Source organism: Octodon degus, unplaced genomic scaffold, assembly GCF_000260255.1.
Source record: "Octodon degus isolate 3935 unplaced genomic scaffold, OctDeg1.0 scaffold00086, whole genome shotgun sequence".
NCBI lineage: Eukaryota > Metazoa > Chordata > Mammalia > Rodentia > Octodontidae > Octodon > Octodon degus.
Genome location: NW_004524662.1, coordinates 9013942 through 9027090, shown reverse-complemented (window position 1 = coordinate 9027090; position 13149 = coordinate 9013942). Strand labels below are relative to the sequence as shown.

The 13149-nt window shown below is 36.4% G+C and overlaps 1 protein-coding gene across 5 annotated transcripts in view; it reads right to left on the bottom strand.

Annotated features, from left to right (window-relative positions):
* The window catches only part of Strn3 (striatin 3), a 129938-nt gene that overhangs the window by 44754 nt on the left and 72035 nt on the right, over nt 1-13149 (bottom strand). For all 5 annotated transcript variants that reach the window (XM_023721812.1, XM_004637102.2, XM_023721814.1 and 2 more), the window contains exons 5-6: nt 10681-10854; nt 219-348 (exon numbers count right to left, since the gene is read on the bottom strand). In XM_023721812.1, coding sequence (XP_023577580.1) covers nt 219-348; nt 10681-10854 — 304 coding nt within the window. The remainder of the gene's footprint in view (nt 1-218; nt 349-10680; nt 10855-13149) is intronic.

The following is a 13149-nucleotide window of genomic DNA, read 5'->3' as shown; positions in this document are numbered from 1 at the left end:
GGGAGATGGCTCAGGAGAATAAGAGCTTGACTGGTAAGCACAAGGGCCTGAGTTCAATCCCCGGCTCCACCAAAAAATTAAATAAATAAAATTTAAAAAAAATTTCACGTGATACAATAAAAAGTATCAATCATTCCCAAAGAAGCTTCAGACAGCTCAAAAATTACTATTCAAATACAGGAGTATACAGATAATAAAAACATAAATGTGTTTTATACTTTGTGTTTATTCATCCGATGCTTGTCTTTTCCTTCTGGGATGCCTTCAATCATGTCATTTTCTTCTTCTTCATCACTGTCATCAGCATTTTCTAAGAAATTGAATGTCTCAAGAACATCACCAGAGGGCCTGCAAGAAGGGAAAAAGATGAATCCAACTGCATAATTGGATTTCTAGTATTTTTTATCTGGTTTCTATTTTAACCCCTACTCCTTGGTCAGTGTGGTACTAAGGACTGAAGTCAAGACCTCAAACATGCTAGGCAAGGGATGCCCCATTGGGCTACATGCTCAAACCTGTTTCTTATTTTAAAACTAGCTGAAGACAGCAATAGAGATATCAAAATGATATGAAAGACTTTATGCTCTACAATTAAAAATGAATGCTCCTTTGTCTACTTAATTATTTAAAATATTTCAGGTAATCACTCTGACAAAATAAAATATAGTACCATAAAATACTCAAACATGCTATCATTCTTAACACATAAAATACATGTAGAACAGCTCAGTTGACTTTGTATATATTCCTAAGAAAATCTTTAATCTGTTAAAATATTTTCAAGTGCTTCAGCATTACTCATTAAGAACAGTGATAGCATTTTTACTTCCTAAATCATTTTATTAAAACTAATTGTAGTTTATGTACAAAAAGTTTTCAGCTGGCTATGGTACAGCATGCCTGCAACCCTAGCACTCTGGGAGGCTGGTGCAAGAGAATTTTAAATGCAAGTCCTCCCTGAATAATATAGTGAGACCCTGTCTCAAAATAAAAGATAAAAAATAAAAAAGGATTGGCAGTGTAACTCAGTACAAAGGCCCAGAGTTAAATCCCCATACTGTAGTAGAAGGGTTAAATATCTAGTAAGACAGCAACAGTAGAAAATTCAGCTGACGGGGGGAAAAAAAAGGCATAAAAAAAATCTCTGTTCTACAATTAACTAGGTGCTCAAATTTAGCCTTGTTACTAAAACCCTTCGGCTATAATTTCTTTACCTGTAAATTGTGGGTACTGAACTAAATCATCTTAAAAATGCTTACTAATTTGATTCCAAGTACCAAAAAGAAAAAAAAAAAAAAAAACCATGTTACTAAAAAGAAAAATAATCTAGGGGCTGGGGAGATAGCTCAGTAGAATAAGCACTTGCCTGGCAGGCGCAAGGGCCTGAATTCAATCCCCAGTTCCACCAAAAATAAATAAAAGAAAAATAATTTAAATCTAGTTTTCTTCCCACATTGGTTTCCTCCATGAAGTCTCAATTAAGGACATACGACAAATTATTTTTTGTTTATTTATTTTTTAGGGGGTTGGGGGACAGGGTCTCACTTTGCAATTCAGGTTGGCCTTGAACTTAAACTTTGTAGCTCAGGCTGGCCTTGAACTCTTAGCCATCTTCCTGCCTCAACCTCCAATCTTGGGATCACAGGCATGTTCCACCACAACTGGCAAAACAATTTTTTAATAACTATTTTTAATAGAATTTTAACATGACAGGTTTTAAGACTTCAGTGTATTCTACACAGCTTAAAGAAAGTGATATACAGATAAATTCACAAAGTGCTTACACAAATACTAGTAAACACACAAGCCAACCAAAATAAAATGTGCTTCTTACTGTGACATTTGTAGCTTAATATTTGCGGATGAAAGAAAAGGCAAAAAAATGTATCTGAAAAAATAGGCATATTGGGGCTGGAGAGATGGCTCAGTGGTCTAGGGCACCTACTTGAAACAGGCTTGGCAGAGCACAGGGACTGCGGTTCGATCCCCCAGCACCACATGCCAGCCAGCCCTGCCCCCTGGTGGGCTGAGCTGGCCACACACACACACAATAAATAAATGTAATAAATAAATAAATAATTTTTTTAAAAAATAGGCATATCAATGATAGAAAAAAAGTTGTATCTAACAATTTGGTTTTGAACTTTGACAAAGTACTGCTGCCCCTGGAATAGAATTTTTCTTTCTAGAGTGTGAAATCATATTTCTAGGTTTTAAAAACTATAGTTAATCACAGCAATACAGGTACATGACTTTAAAACTGAAACAGAGCACAACTAACAATACGAGAAAAACTGATGGACCAGAAGTCACCAAAATTGTAAGATTTTGCTCATTGAAAGACACTGTTGAATATGTAAAGAGAAGTCTATGGTTTAAGGGAAAGTACCTGTGAATCATTTGATGTAACAGTTGTGTCCTGTGTCGAAAATATACAAAGAATACTTAAACCTCCAGCAATAGTAACAAATGCTAACAACCTAGCCTATTATTCTTTCACAGGTCCTACTTAGAAGAAGTCATATGATTGGATCTGAGACAAGAATTCTCATCTTCAGAGTATAAAAACAAGCAGGCACAACATGTTTTTGCTTAGTTCACTTTGCCCCTCTAGTCTTATAATATTAGCAAGAAAAAGATCAGGGAGATGCTCTACATGCAGTATGTCTGAATCATGGTTAAGAAATTCTGAGCTTCTGCAACTTGAATCTTTTATACCAGACAGTAAATATGACTGCCCAAAACATTCTATCTTCCTGGTTTCTTAGATAAACATCCTGAGATAGTCCACAACAAAAGGGCAATCAGTGTTGCTGTTCACAAGATGCTCCAGAAACACAAGATCCATGGAGAATGATTTCTGAAAACTGCATAAATAAAACAAAACGGAAATGAGGTACTGTTATAACACTGTTGTAACTGGCATAGCAAAATGGGACTTTAAGAATTAGCTATTTTCCTTTACAGGCAGCTTTTACAAAATTCCTCAGATCTAGGACATATCCCACAATTCCTACCTCTCCTCAGCTCAGATGAATGGACAGACTGCAGCTGTGGGTACCAGGAAATTCAAGTCCAGTTTTATTTCCACAGGTAAGGGAGGGAGTAGTCCACTTCTATGCCCAGCAGGGAAGAAACAACTTTGGACACAATATCACATTGTACTCTCTCCCCCACACTGTTCCTTGCTATCAAAAACCTTCACACACACACCTCTTCATGGTGAGATGGTGCTTTGGTTGGTGAGAGCCCTCCACTTATTCAGTAGAGCTAGCCTTGATTTTCTCCGAAGCAAGCAAACAAATCTCAGAGTATGGACCTAAATGGCCAGTAAGACTAGGAGAATAGCTAAAAATCACAAAATACAGTTTGGAATGAAGCTGCCAACTCATTAAGTATAGAAAGATATGAAAAACCACAAGACTATAAGCAAAGAAGAATTGCCAGGCAATTTTTAATGCTCTACTAATGATACCTACGAGTAACGTGAGTCATCACATTGTCTATAAAATTTGTTAAAATGTAAGTTCTGCTATAAAATATACCTGGTGAGGAGCACATAGTTCTAAAGAGTTTTACAAAGTCCATGATGAGTAATATAGTTTCCTGACCTGCTCTCCCTACCTCTTATTCCTCCAAACCAGGCACACTCCATTTTTGAAATTAAATTTTTTTCTTATTTAACAACTTACTTATACTGTTATTTCCTGCAGATTTAGTTCCCTTATACTTTCTCCCCATACCCATATTTCTTATCCAAATAATGAGAACAATTCACTTTTAACTATTCAGTTATAACTACACCTATGTTAGATGTCCATTTAAGTCACATTAAACAATGATTTTAGCACTTTTCTTTTACATATGGTTTTCCGGAAATAACTGTCTAATGTGTGATTACTTTTTTTTTTTGCGGAACCAGGGATTGAACTCAGACCCTTGCACTTGCCAGGGAAACGCTTATTCCACTGAGCCATCTCCCCAGCCCAATTAATACTATTTTTAACTGCTTCATTTATGTTACCACTCCTTCAAATTTTCTACTAGGATTAGTGTATCTCCCTTAAAAATCTTTAAACACATTAGCTTGTATATTGATTTGTTCCGTCCGCCCCCGTGTGTGTGTATGCATGCATGCGTGCGCTAAGAGACTTTTCTTCCAGTCCTTTTTTTTCCATTTTACTTTGAAGGATCCTCTCCCAATACACTGCACAAGTATTCTTTGAAAGTTCTTTCCCTTTCTTCTGTATGAGACTTCTTTTGGACTCTATACTTTCCAATTTGGTTTATTCTCTTAGATTGCTAAGTCACATCCTCCAACAACACCCAGTAGTAAATTAGAGATTTTCCTACATTCACAAATAATACAATAATTTGCCTCAGTCTACATAATTAAATAGAAATCACTTTCCCTAAGAACCCTAAGGGTACTATTATATTGTACTATGTTCTAGCTTTGAATATAAATTTATTATCAATTTGGCTCTCAATCTTTTTCAATATATTCTGATTTTACTATCTGATTTCTTTTTCTTGTATTTAAAAAAAAATAGGGTCTATAGGGTTTCACTACTTAGATCAGACTGTTAGTGATCCACCTGTGTTCAGCCTCCCAAAGAGCAGGGACTACAGGCGTGTACCACCTTGCCCAGTCTCAATGCCCCCTGGGGGCTGGGCCGGCAGGGCATGAACCCCGGCCGTTGTCTGCCTAAGCAAGTGCTTTAATCCATTTAGCTATCTGGCGCAGCCCTACTATATCTGAAATATTTAGAATTTCATCTTAATTTTTAATGTTCATAATGATGGCCTCTGTATTTATCCTTTTATCATTACCATGTAATACTCTTTTCAAATCTGGAAACATACTTAGAAATACATTGACTGAGTTTTGAATTTTCCTATCTCATCTTTTGAAGTGGCTTTTTTTTTTTTTTTTTTTTCTTTTGCTGGGGATTGAACCAAGGGCATGTAGGTGCAAGGCAAGAGCTCTACCACTGAGCCACATCACCAGCCATCTTTTATAATTTTAGTCTTATTTTTCTCTTTATCAAGAGTGCATCCTTCCTCCTCACCTTTCAAGTTTTTTAAGGTTTGAGTTTTTTTTAACTGGTGCTAGGAATCAAATCCAGGGTCTGCACATACTACCTTTGTGCTATACCACTGAGCTACATTCCTATCCCAAGGATATTTTTATTATTATTTCAGAATTTTTTAAATATCTAATTGCATGTTTAAAAATATGCAACTAGGGGCCAGGGAGACAGCTCAGTAAAATAAGCACTTGCCTGGCAACTGCAAGGTCCTGAGTTCAATCCCTGGTACTGAAAAGAAAAAAAAAAAAAAAAAAGCAACTAATCTCTTAGTCTTTTCAGGACAGTAAAGTTTTCAAAGTCTTCTGAGAATTCTTTTTTGTTTAGTTTTTTGGTTTCTAATTTTCACACTTAAAAGTCTTAAGTTTTCACATTGAAAAGTGAGACACTGCCAAGCTAGCTGAGCTATACGGTGTACATGGACATCATGAATGCTTGTATCCCTCCAAAATTCTCACAATGAAACCTATCCCCAATAAAATGGTATTAGAAGCAATCCCGTTGGCAAGTAAGACTAGAAATGCATGAACAAAAGCCCTTTTAAAGGAGTCTAGGAAGGCGTGTGGGCCTTTCACAATGTGAAGACAGTGAGAACTCAGCAATCTGCAATCTGAAAAAGGGCCCTCACCAGAACCCAATCATGCTAGCAGCAGCATCTTGAGACTTACCTGCATTTAAAATAGTAGGAAACAATCTCTGTCTTTTATAAGCCACACAGTCTATGGTATTGTTACAGCAGCTCAAAAGGATGAAGAAAATGGATGAGTTTTTTCAAAGAGCTAGCTTCACTTTTACAGGACATGACAGAGGCCCAACCACTTCATCAGCACATCCCAAATGTCAGTTCATTAGGTCATTTCTATTAATAATATCGATTTCAATATTGTTCTGATTTGTGTCCAAATGTCCCCACAAAGCCTCAGGTGATCATAGGTAGGGCTTTTTCAGAGGCAAATCGATCTAGAGTGTGATGCTGGGATCAAGTATATGTCATTACTAAATTAGCCGACTGATTGGTTTGGCATAATTCTGGGTGTAGACAATGCAAAGCATCCCCTTCTCCCCTAGTGTGAGTCCTACCCACTGTAAGGGTATGCAGCCTGGGTAGAATATAAAGGACAGAAAGAGAGCTGCTGTTGCCACTTGCTGCTGCTACTGCCTCCTGCCTGCTCTGTAATACCATGCTACCCTGCCTTGTAGCCAGCTGATTATGAAATGAAACCTCTACAGACTGTGAACGGAAGTAAATCTTTCCTCCTTTAACTTTACGTGTTAGGTATTTTGTCTCAGCAGTGAAAAAATTAACTAAGACAAGTACCATGCTGGAATGAAATAAACAATCAATTCAGCTGCCAACACAGCTTGGAAATGGGATCTCAATGCTCAGCCATGGACTTTCACATAACCTTACCACTGTCATTCACTACAATAACCCTTCATTTCCTTAAAAAAGAAAAAAGTCAGGTACCATCTGTTTGATTCTATCAGAAAATATACTTCCATTCTTTGGTGTGGGAGAGATGTCCAACCAGCTATACCAAATGGAAGAAGGGAGTTAAGATTAAGCTTAAGCAAGCTTTAAACCAATTCTATATTCATACCCTTATCTAAATCTGTGATTCCATTTTTATCTGATGGCTCAAATTCCTTACCTTTTATGACTGGTGGAATACTGCAACAGGAACTGGCTTGTTCCTTTTCTTCATCCTACTGCTCCTAAATGCACTTATATTTAGACTTTCTTGGTACCACTAAATAGCTGTCATTCTCCCACTTTCTTCCCAACTTACAAAGCTTGCTAAATTCTACCTATCTTACAAACAGTATATGCTCTCATTTCTTTTGTTATGTCTTTGAGTGTGTGTGTGTGCCCACGCGCTTATATTACTGCACTTAAGCCAGTCATCCTAGCATAATTTCTGGAAGGCATGCCAATAAAATATGCCTTTAACCTATCATGTCTAAATATAAGTCTGTCTACTGTATAATTTTTTCTATGCCAATTATTCACTATTCTTATTATAAAAGGTAAAAATAGGGGGGAAAAAACCATGCCACATAAAGGGAAAATAAACTGATGCCAATGGTTAAAGTTGGAAAGTTAAAAAAAATCTACAGGAAAGGCACACATCAGCCCAAAGATTCCAAAGACTAAAAAGGAAAAAAGGAACCAATAACTGGTTCAAAAATAAATCAGATTATTTCTAAGAAGTAGCACAACTTTCTCAGTTATAAGACCTCTGGGAACTCTCTCGATCAATCAATCTCATTAAGTAAATATTTTAATTATGATATACTGCAAACCTACAACATCTTCTCAGCATAAATAAGAAAATGTATCAATGGTAGTCCTTTAGCAGAATCTTGCAAACACTACTCTTAGTGGGGTTACCCTTCGATACAACAGTCCACAATAGCAAACATTTGTACAGCACTTGCCATGTGCCAGGCTGGCCTAAGTGTTTTACATGAACATTAAAACACCTCTTCTTCACACCAATCTCATGATCCCCATTTTACAAATGAGGAAATGTAGGCACAATGAAGTACTCTGCCCAAAGTCACAACTAAGGGCTGGCGAGATGGCTCAATAGAATAAGTGCTTCTCTGGCAAGTGCCAGGGTCTGAGTTCAATCCCCAGTTCAGCAAAGAGAAAACAAAAAAAGCAAAAGCTTTAAAAGTCACAACTAGAAAGTGTTTTGTAAAACCAAGATTCATATCTAGTCTGTCTTCAGAATTCATATTCTTTACTGCCAGTATACTGAGTTCTAGTATTCTAAGTCTAAAACTTATCACTGCTCTAAGGGACAATAAGTCTGCTCCTAGTTTTTTTTCTATCACAAATCAGGATGTGCCCCAAAAAACAAAAACACTAAAAAGCGAAAGGGTCTGAGTTCAATCCCCGGTTCTGCCAAAAAAACAAAAAACAAAAAACAAAAAACAAATCAGGATGTGATAAATATTATTCTGCTCAAATCTCTGTTCATATATTGTATCATGTTCTTATTCTGGTTTTCAAATAACCCTAATAATGGGTCAACCATAACACATCTAGATTTGTACAGAACCAGAAAACCTAAGTATGTTTATTACAAAGGAAATTAGCTCTGAATGAAACAACTATTACCCGCACCATAGATGAACAGATAAAGAAAATGTGATATATACATACAATGGAATATTATTCAGTCATAGAAAAATGCAATCTTGTTATATCTGACAACATGCATAAACCTTCAGGACATGATGCCACCTAAGATATGCAGGTAACAGAAGAACAACTGCTGCACAATTCCACTTAGAGGAGGCATCTAAATAGTTAAACTCAGAATGGTAGCCGCCAGAGGAGGGAGGAAAGAGGTTAATGTGAAGACAGTGAACAATGAAGATGGCACAGGGGATGAGAAGGTTTTAGCGATATACTGTGCATTATGCTTATAGTTAATATTGTACTATTAAATAAATATTGTACCTATTAAATAAACCTCTTAAATCTTGCAAATCAAGCTTTATAAAAACAACCATATGGCTCAGCAGATTAAAGTGCCTGCAAAGCAGGCACAAGAGCCAGGGTTCAATCCCCGGGCCTGCCTGCCGGTCCTGCCCTCAGGGCGCGCTGAGATGGCCACTGAGACTGGGCGTGGTGGTGCACACCTGTAATCCCAGCTCTTGGGAGGCTGTAAACAGGCGGATCACTACAAGTCTGATCTAGTAGTGAGACCCTGAACACCTCGAAGACCTGTCCTTAAAATACAAATAAATTTAATAAATAACCAAGCAAGCTTTAAAACAAAAACGTTTACAATGGATATGTAACTCAGATTTCAGATTCAAGTGTGTTAAAACAGGGGCCGGGGAGATGGCTCAGTAGAATAAGTGCTTACCTGGCAAGCACAACGGCCTCTATTCAATCCCCAATTCACCAAAAAAAAAAAAAAGTTTGTCAAAACAAACTGCACCAAATATTTATAAATCCTATGAACCTAGTCTAGCAAGTGGACAAGCTTGACTGAAAATGTATACTGGTTGTATATTAAACTTTTTTCCTCTGCTATTCAAAATACTCTATTTTTTTCTATGTTTCAAAAACATCGGAGGCTTTTAAAGGCACTATATGTAATACTAATTTTATTAATGAATGCAATTCTCAAAAATAAAAAATATTAAAGGTTTACATTAACTACCAACTTCACAGAACATGTTTCAGACAACTGCATAATGTCATAAAATACATCCAGGAATGAAACAAGCTTAGTTTATAAACAATATATATTATTTTCTAAACTCTAAATCATTACTATTGGGCACCTTCTATTCTTATTTTCTTTATCCTTCTAATCTACTCTTTCTCAGGGGGCATCTCATGGTAAAAAACATGAAAACATTTTCACTTGTTTGAATCCCTACATTTATCAAGTCGGTATCAATAAAAAGTATATCTGAGGGGCTGGGGAGATAACTCAATGGAATAAGTACTTGCCTGGCAAGCAATAATAGTACTTCTAATGGGAATGTGAAACAGTATGACCACTTTGGAAAAATTGTTTGACAGTTCCTCATATTTACTCAATATTCCTACAACCCATATGCCCTACAATTAGATTAGAATAAATAACAAAATATGATACATATCCATGGAATGAAGTACTTTTGGTAAGTAAAAGGAATGAAGTACTGACAACACATGCATTAGTAAACCTTCAAAATATGTTATTTGAAAGAAGCCATTTACAATAGACCATTACAAAAAAAAAGAAAGAAAAAAAAAAAGAAACCAACAGTAGGAAACAGGAACAAGATAAAATTTAAGGAGCCAGGGAGATGGCTCAGTGGAGTAAGCGCTTCTCTAGCTAGTGCAAGGGTCTGAGTTCAATCCCCGGTTCCACCAAAAAAAAAAAATAAATAACTAACAGTAGACCATCACATGAAATATCCAGAACATGGAACTCTAAGGAAATAGAAATTAGAATAAAACATACCAATAAAAAAAATTTTTTAAAAGCAGATGAGTGGGTTACCCAGAGTTGGAGGTATGGGAGAATGGCTGCTAAATAGATACAAAGTTTTTTTAGGATGATGATGTTCTAAACACAGGTTGTGGTAATGGCTAAAAAATTAAAATTCTATTCTTTCAATATATAAACTTTACGGTATATGAATTATATACTATATCTCAAAGACTTTTTTTTTAAAGTATGTCTAGTAGCTTCATAAGTCTAAGCCAAATATAAAGTATTGTTTCTAAATAACCATTGTTCACTCAGAGGTAGAGTAGTACAACAACTTACTAAAAAATTCTAACAGAAAGCTAAAAATCAGAATGTTAAAATACTTTAGAATTATATGAAATCATTCTCATATTTTAATTTTGCATCTATTTCACAAATAGAGTTGTTCTTTTGGCACCCAACAAATATAAGTTTAGAAGCATCTAAGTGTACAATGTATTTACCCATAGTGACATTCAGAGGTGGAGGGAGTTTTTAAATCTGAATTCTGCCTTAAGAGCTATTTAATACTAGTAACCAGAAGCAAAGGAAATTTATAATATCCATCACTTATAATATTAGCCTACAAGTATAACTCATACCTTTTAATTTCTTGTCCTTTTTGCTTAGAAGATTCACCACCATTCAGGATCTGTTCTAAATTCTTTGTTTCTACGGATCCATTTGGTTCTGAATTAGACAGTCCCAGTAATGACCTTACCCGCTGAGATCGCACATCTAATATTGTATCTGTGTAACCTACTTCCTGAAGATACCTATAAGAGAAAATTAAAACTAGTAAATTTCACATAATGTTAACACTTGCCAGACTTAAAAACCACAGAAAAAACCCATAAGCCTAATAAATTATATTCTTCCTGTCTTTCTTCTCTACCACACAGTTTCAGTTCTAAAAGAATAGGGTCAATTATAAACCAAAACCTTAAGATGCATTAGTGGCAAGCCTATGGCACATGGGCTGCAGTAGGATGTCTGTTTCATTGAAAGCTCTCAAGTCAGGCATAATGGTGCACCCCTGTGATCCCAGCACTCAGCAGGATGAAGTAGGAAGATTGCTTCAAATTCAAGGTCGGCCTGGGCTACATAATGAGTTCAAGATCAGCCTGAACTAAATGGCAAGACCCTGTCGCAAATCCAATCCAAAAAGAAACTATAGGGGCCAGGGAGATGGCTCAGTAGAATAAGCGCTTGCCAAAAAGAAACTCTAAAAGGTTTGCCATTCCCGCATATATTATGGCTAATAGTAAGGGACAATCATTTTTAAAGCAAAAAAGCCTTAAGTGCTTTAAAAAGCTTTGAAGAGTTAATGAGCCAGGTATAATCTCAAAGAGAAATGTGTATGCATGAGTGCGTGCGTGCATGTGTGTATGTGTGTGTGTGTGTGTGAATCTATACCCATGTATGTGTGTGAGTCTTTTTTCTTTTAATGTATAAGGATTGGTAGAGATTGGGTAGAACTGAAAATAGTGACATGCTACATTTAAACCTGGGGTTCTTAGTCAGAGATCACTGAACAAGATTTCTCCTGCTATCTAACACTCCACAACATTCCTCCAATTCTGTTGATTTCAAACTTTCCTTTTATCTAAACCAGGTTACTTAACCTATGGTTCATGATGACAATGGAAGGAAGAAGGGCCAGATCATGACACATTATGGCTTGTGAATGACTTTATGCATTTAAGAGGCTAGGTAAGGATGCTAAAGAGAAATTGTAGGGACTGGGGAGATGGCTCAGTGGAATAAGCACTTGCCTGGCAAGCTCAAGGGCCTGAGTTCAATCCCTGGTTCCACCCCCCCCCAAAAAAAAAAAGAGAGAGAGAGAGAGAGAGACTGTAAATACTGCTGGCAGAAGTGTGAAAGAATTTTAGGTAAAAGCTAGTGACAAGGAGAAAGGTTAGGTCACTAACAAAACAAGAAGTAAAAATAGAACAAATGTGGGCTGGTGAGATGGCTCAGTGGTCTAAAGCACCTACTTAGAACAAGCTAAGCTAAGCAGGGCACAGGGACTGCAGTTCAATCCCCCAGCACCACATGCCAGCCAGCCCCGCCCCCTGGTGGGCTGAACTGGCCACACACAGACACAAAATAAATAAATAAATAAATAAATATTAAAAAAAAAAAAAAGAAAGAAAGAACAAATGTGATAAAAGAGCTCATCTTTGTAACTTCATACCAAATGAATGGCAGTAAAATGAAAGAAGATCTAAGAATTTCGGGAAACTTTCACATTTCTAGCTCAGTTGGCTGGCTGATAACTCTATTCAATTACATGAAGAAGAAAAATAAAGAGAATCAAGTTTACACAGTAACCTATTACACAACCATATAGTATTTATGGAGTGAAGTGACACTGTTTATTAGACACATGGATAAGATAGTAAGAGCCCAGAAGACTATATGGGTTCATCTGATGACAACAAAAGCTCAGGAGAGACTACACTAGTTACACAGATTTGGGTTGTTAAATCTTTGATGGTATTCAAAGCCATGGATTTAAATGAAATCAGCCAAGATTAAGCATACAAAAGATAAAGACTGTAAACATCAACTTCTAATGGGTAAAAAAAATAAACTCAAAGGAAAATCCAAATACTTGAGAAGTAGGGGGAAGAAGGGATAGCAGAGGCTAATAGCATAGATTCAAAATTAAACATTTCAAAAAGAAATAATGTAAAATGCTTCAAATAGACTGAATATAAAACAAAGAACATCTCTTCTTGAATATGTTGTGATAGCTTCAGCACTGAAACAGAAAACGGACTAAACAGCTAAGAAATGAATGACAAAGAAAAGACTAGAGATAAACTATGCTTACACTTGACTAAAAAGTCAAAGGAAAAGGATGAGAAGAGATAGATTATAAATTCAGCCAATGGCTCTAGACATTTATGAGGGAAGTACCTTACAACTGATCTCTCTACAGCTGTCCCCACTCTTCTAAAATATATAATCCTGGGGCTGGTGAGATGGCTCAGTGGTCTAAAGCACCTACTTAGAACAAGCTTAGCAAAGCACAGGGACAGCGGTTCAATCCCCCAGCACCACAT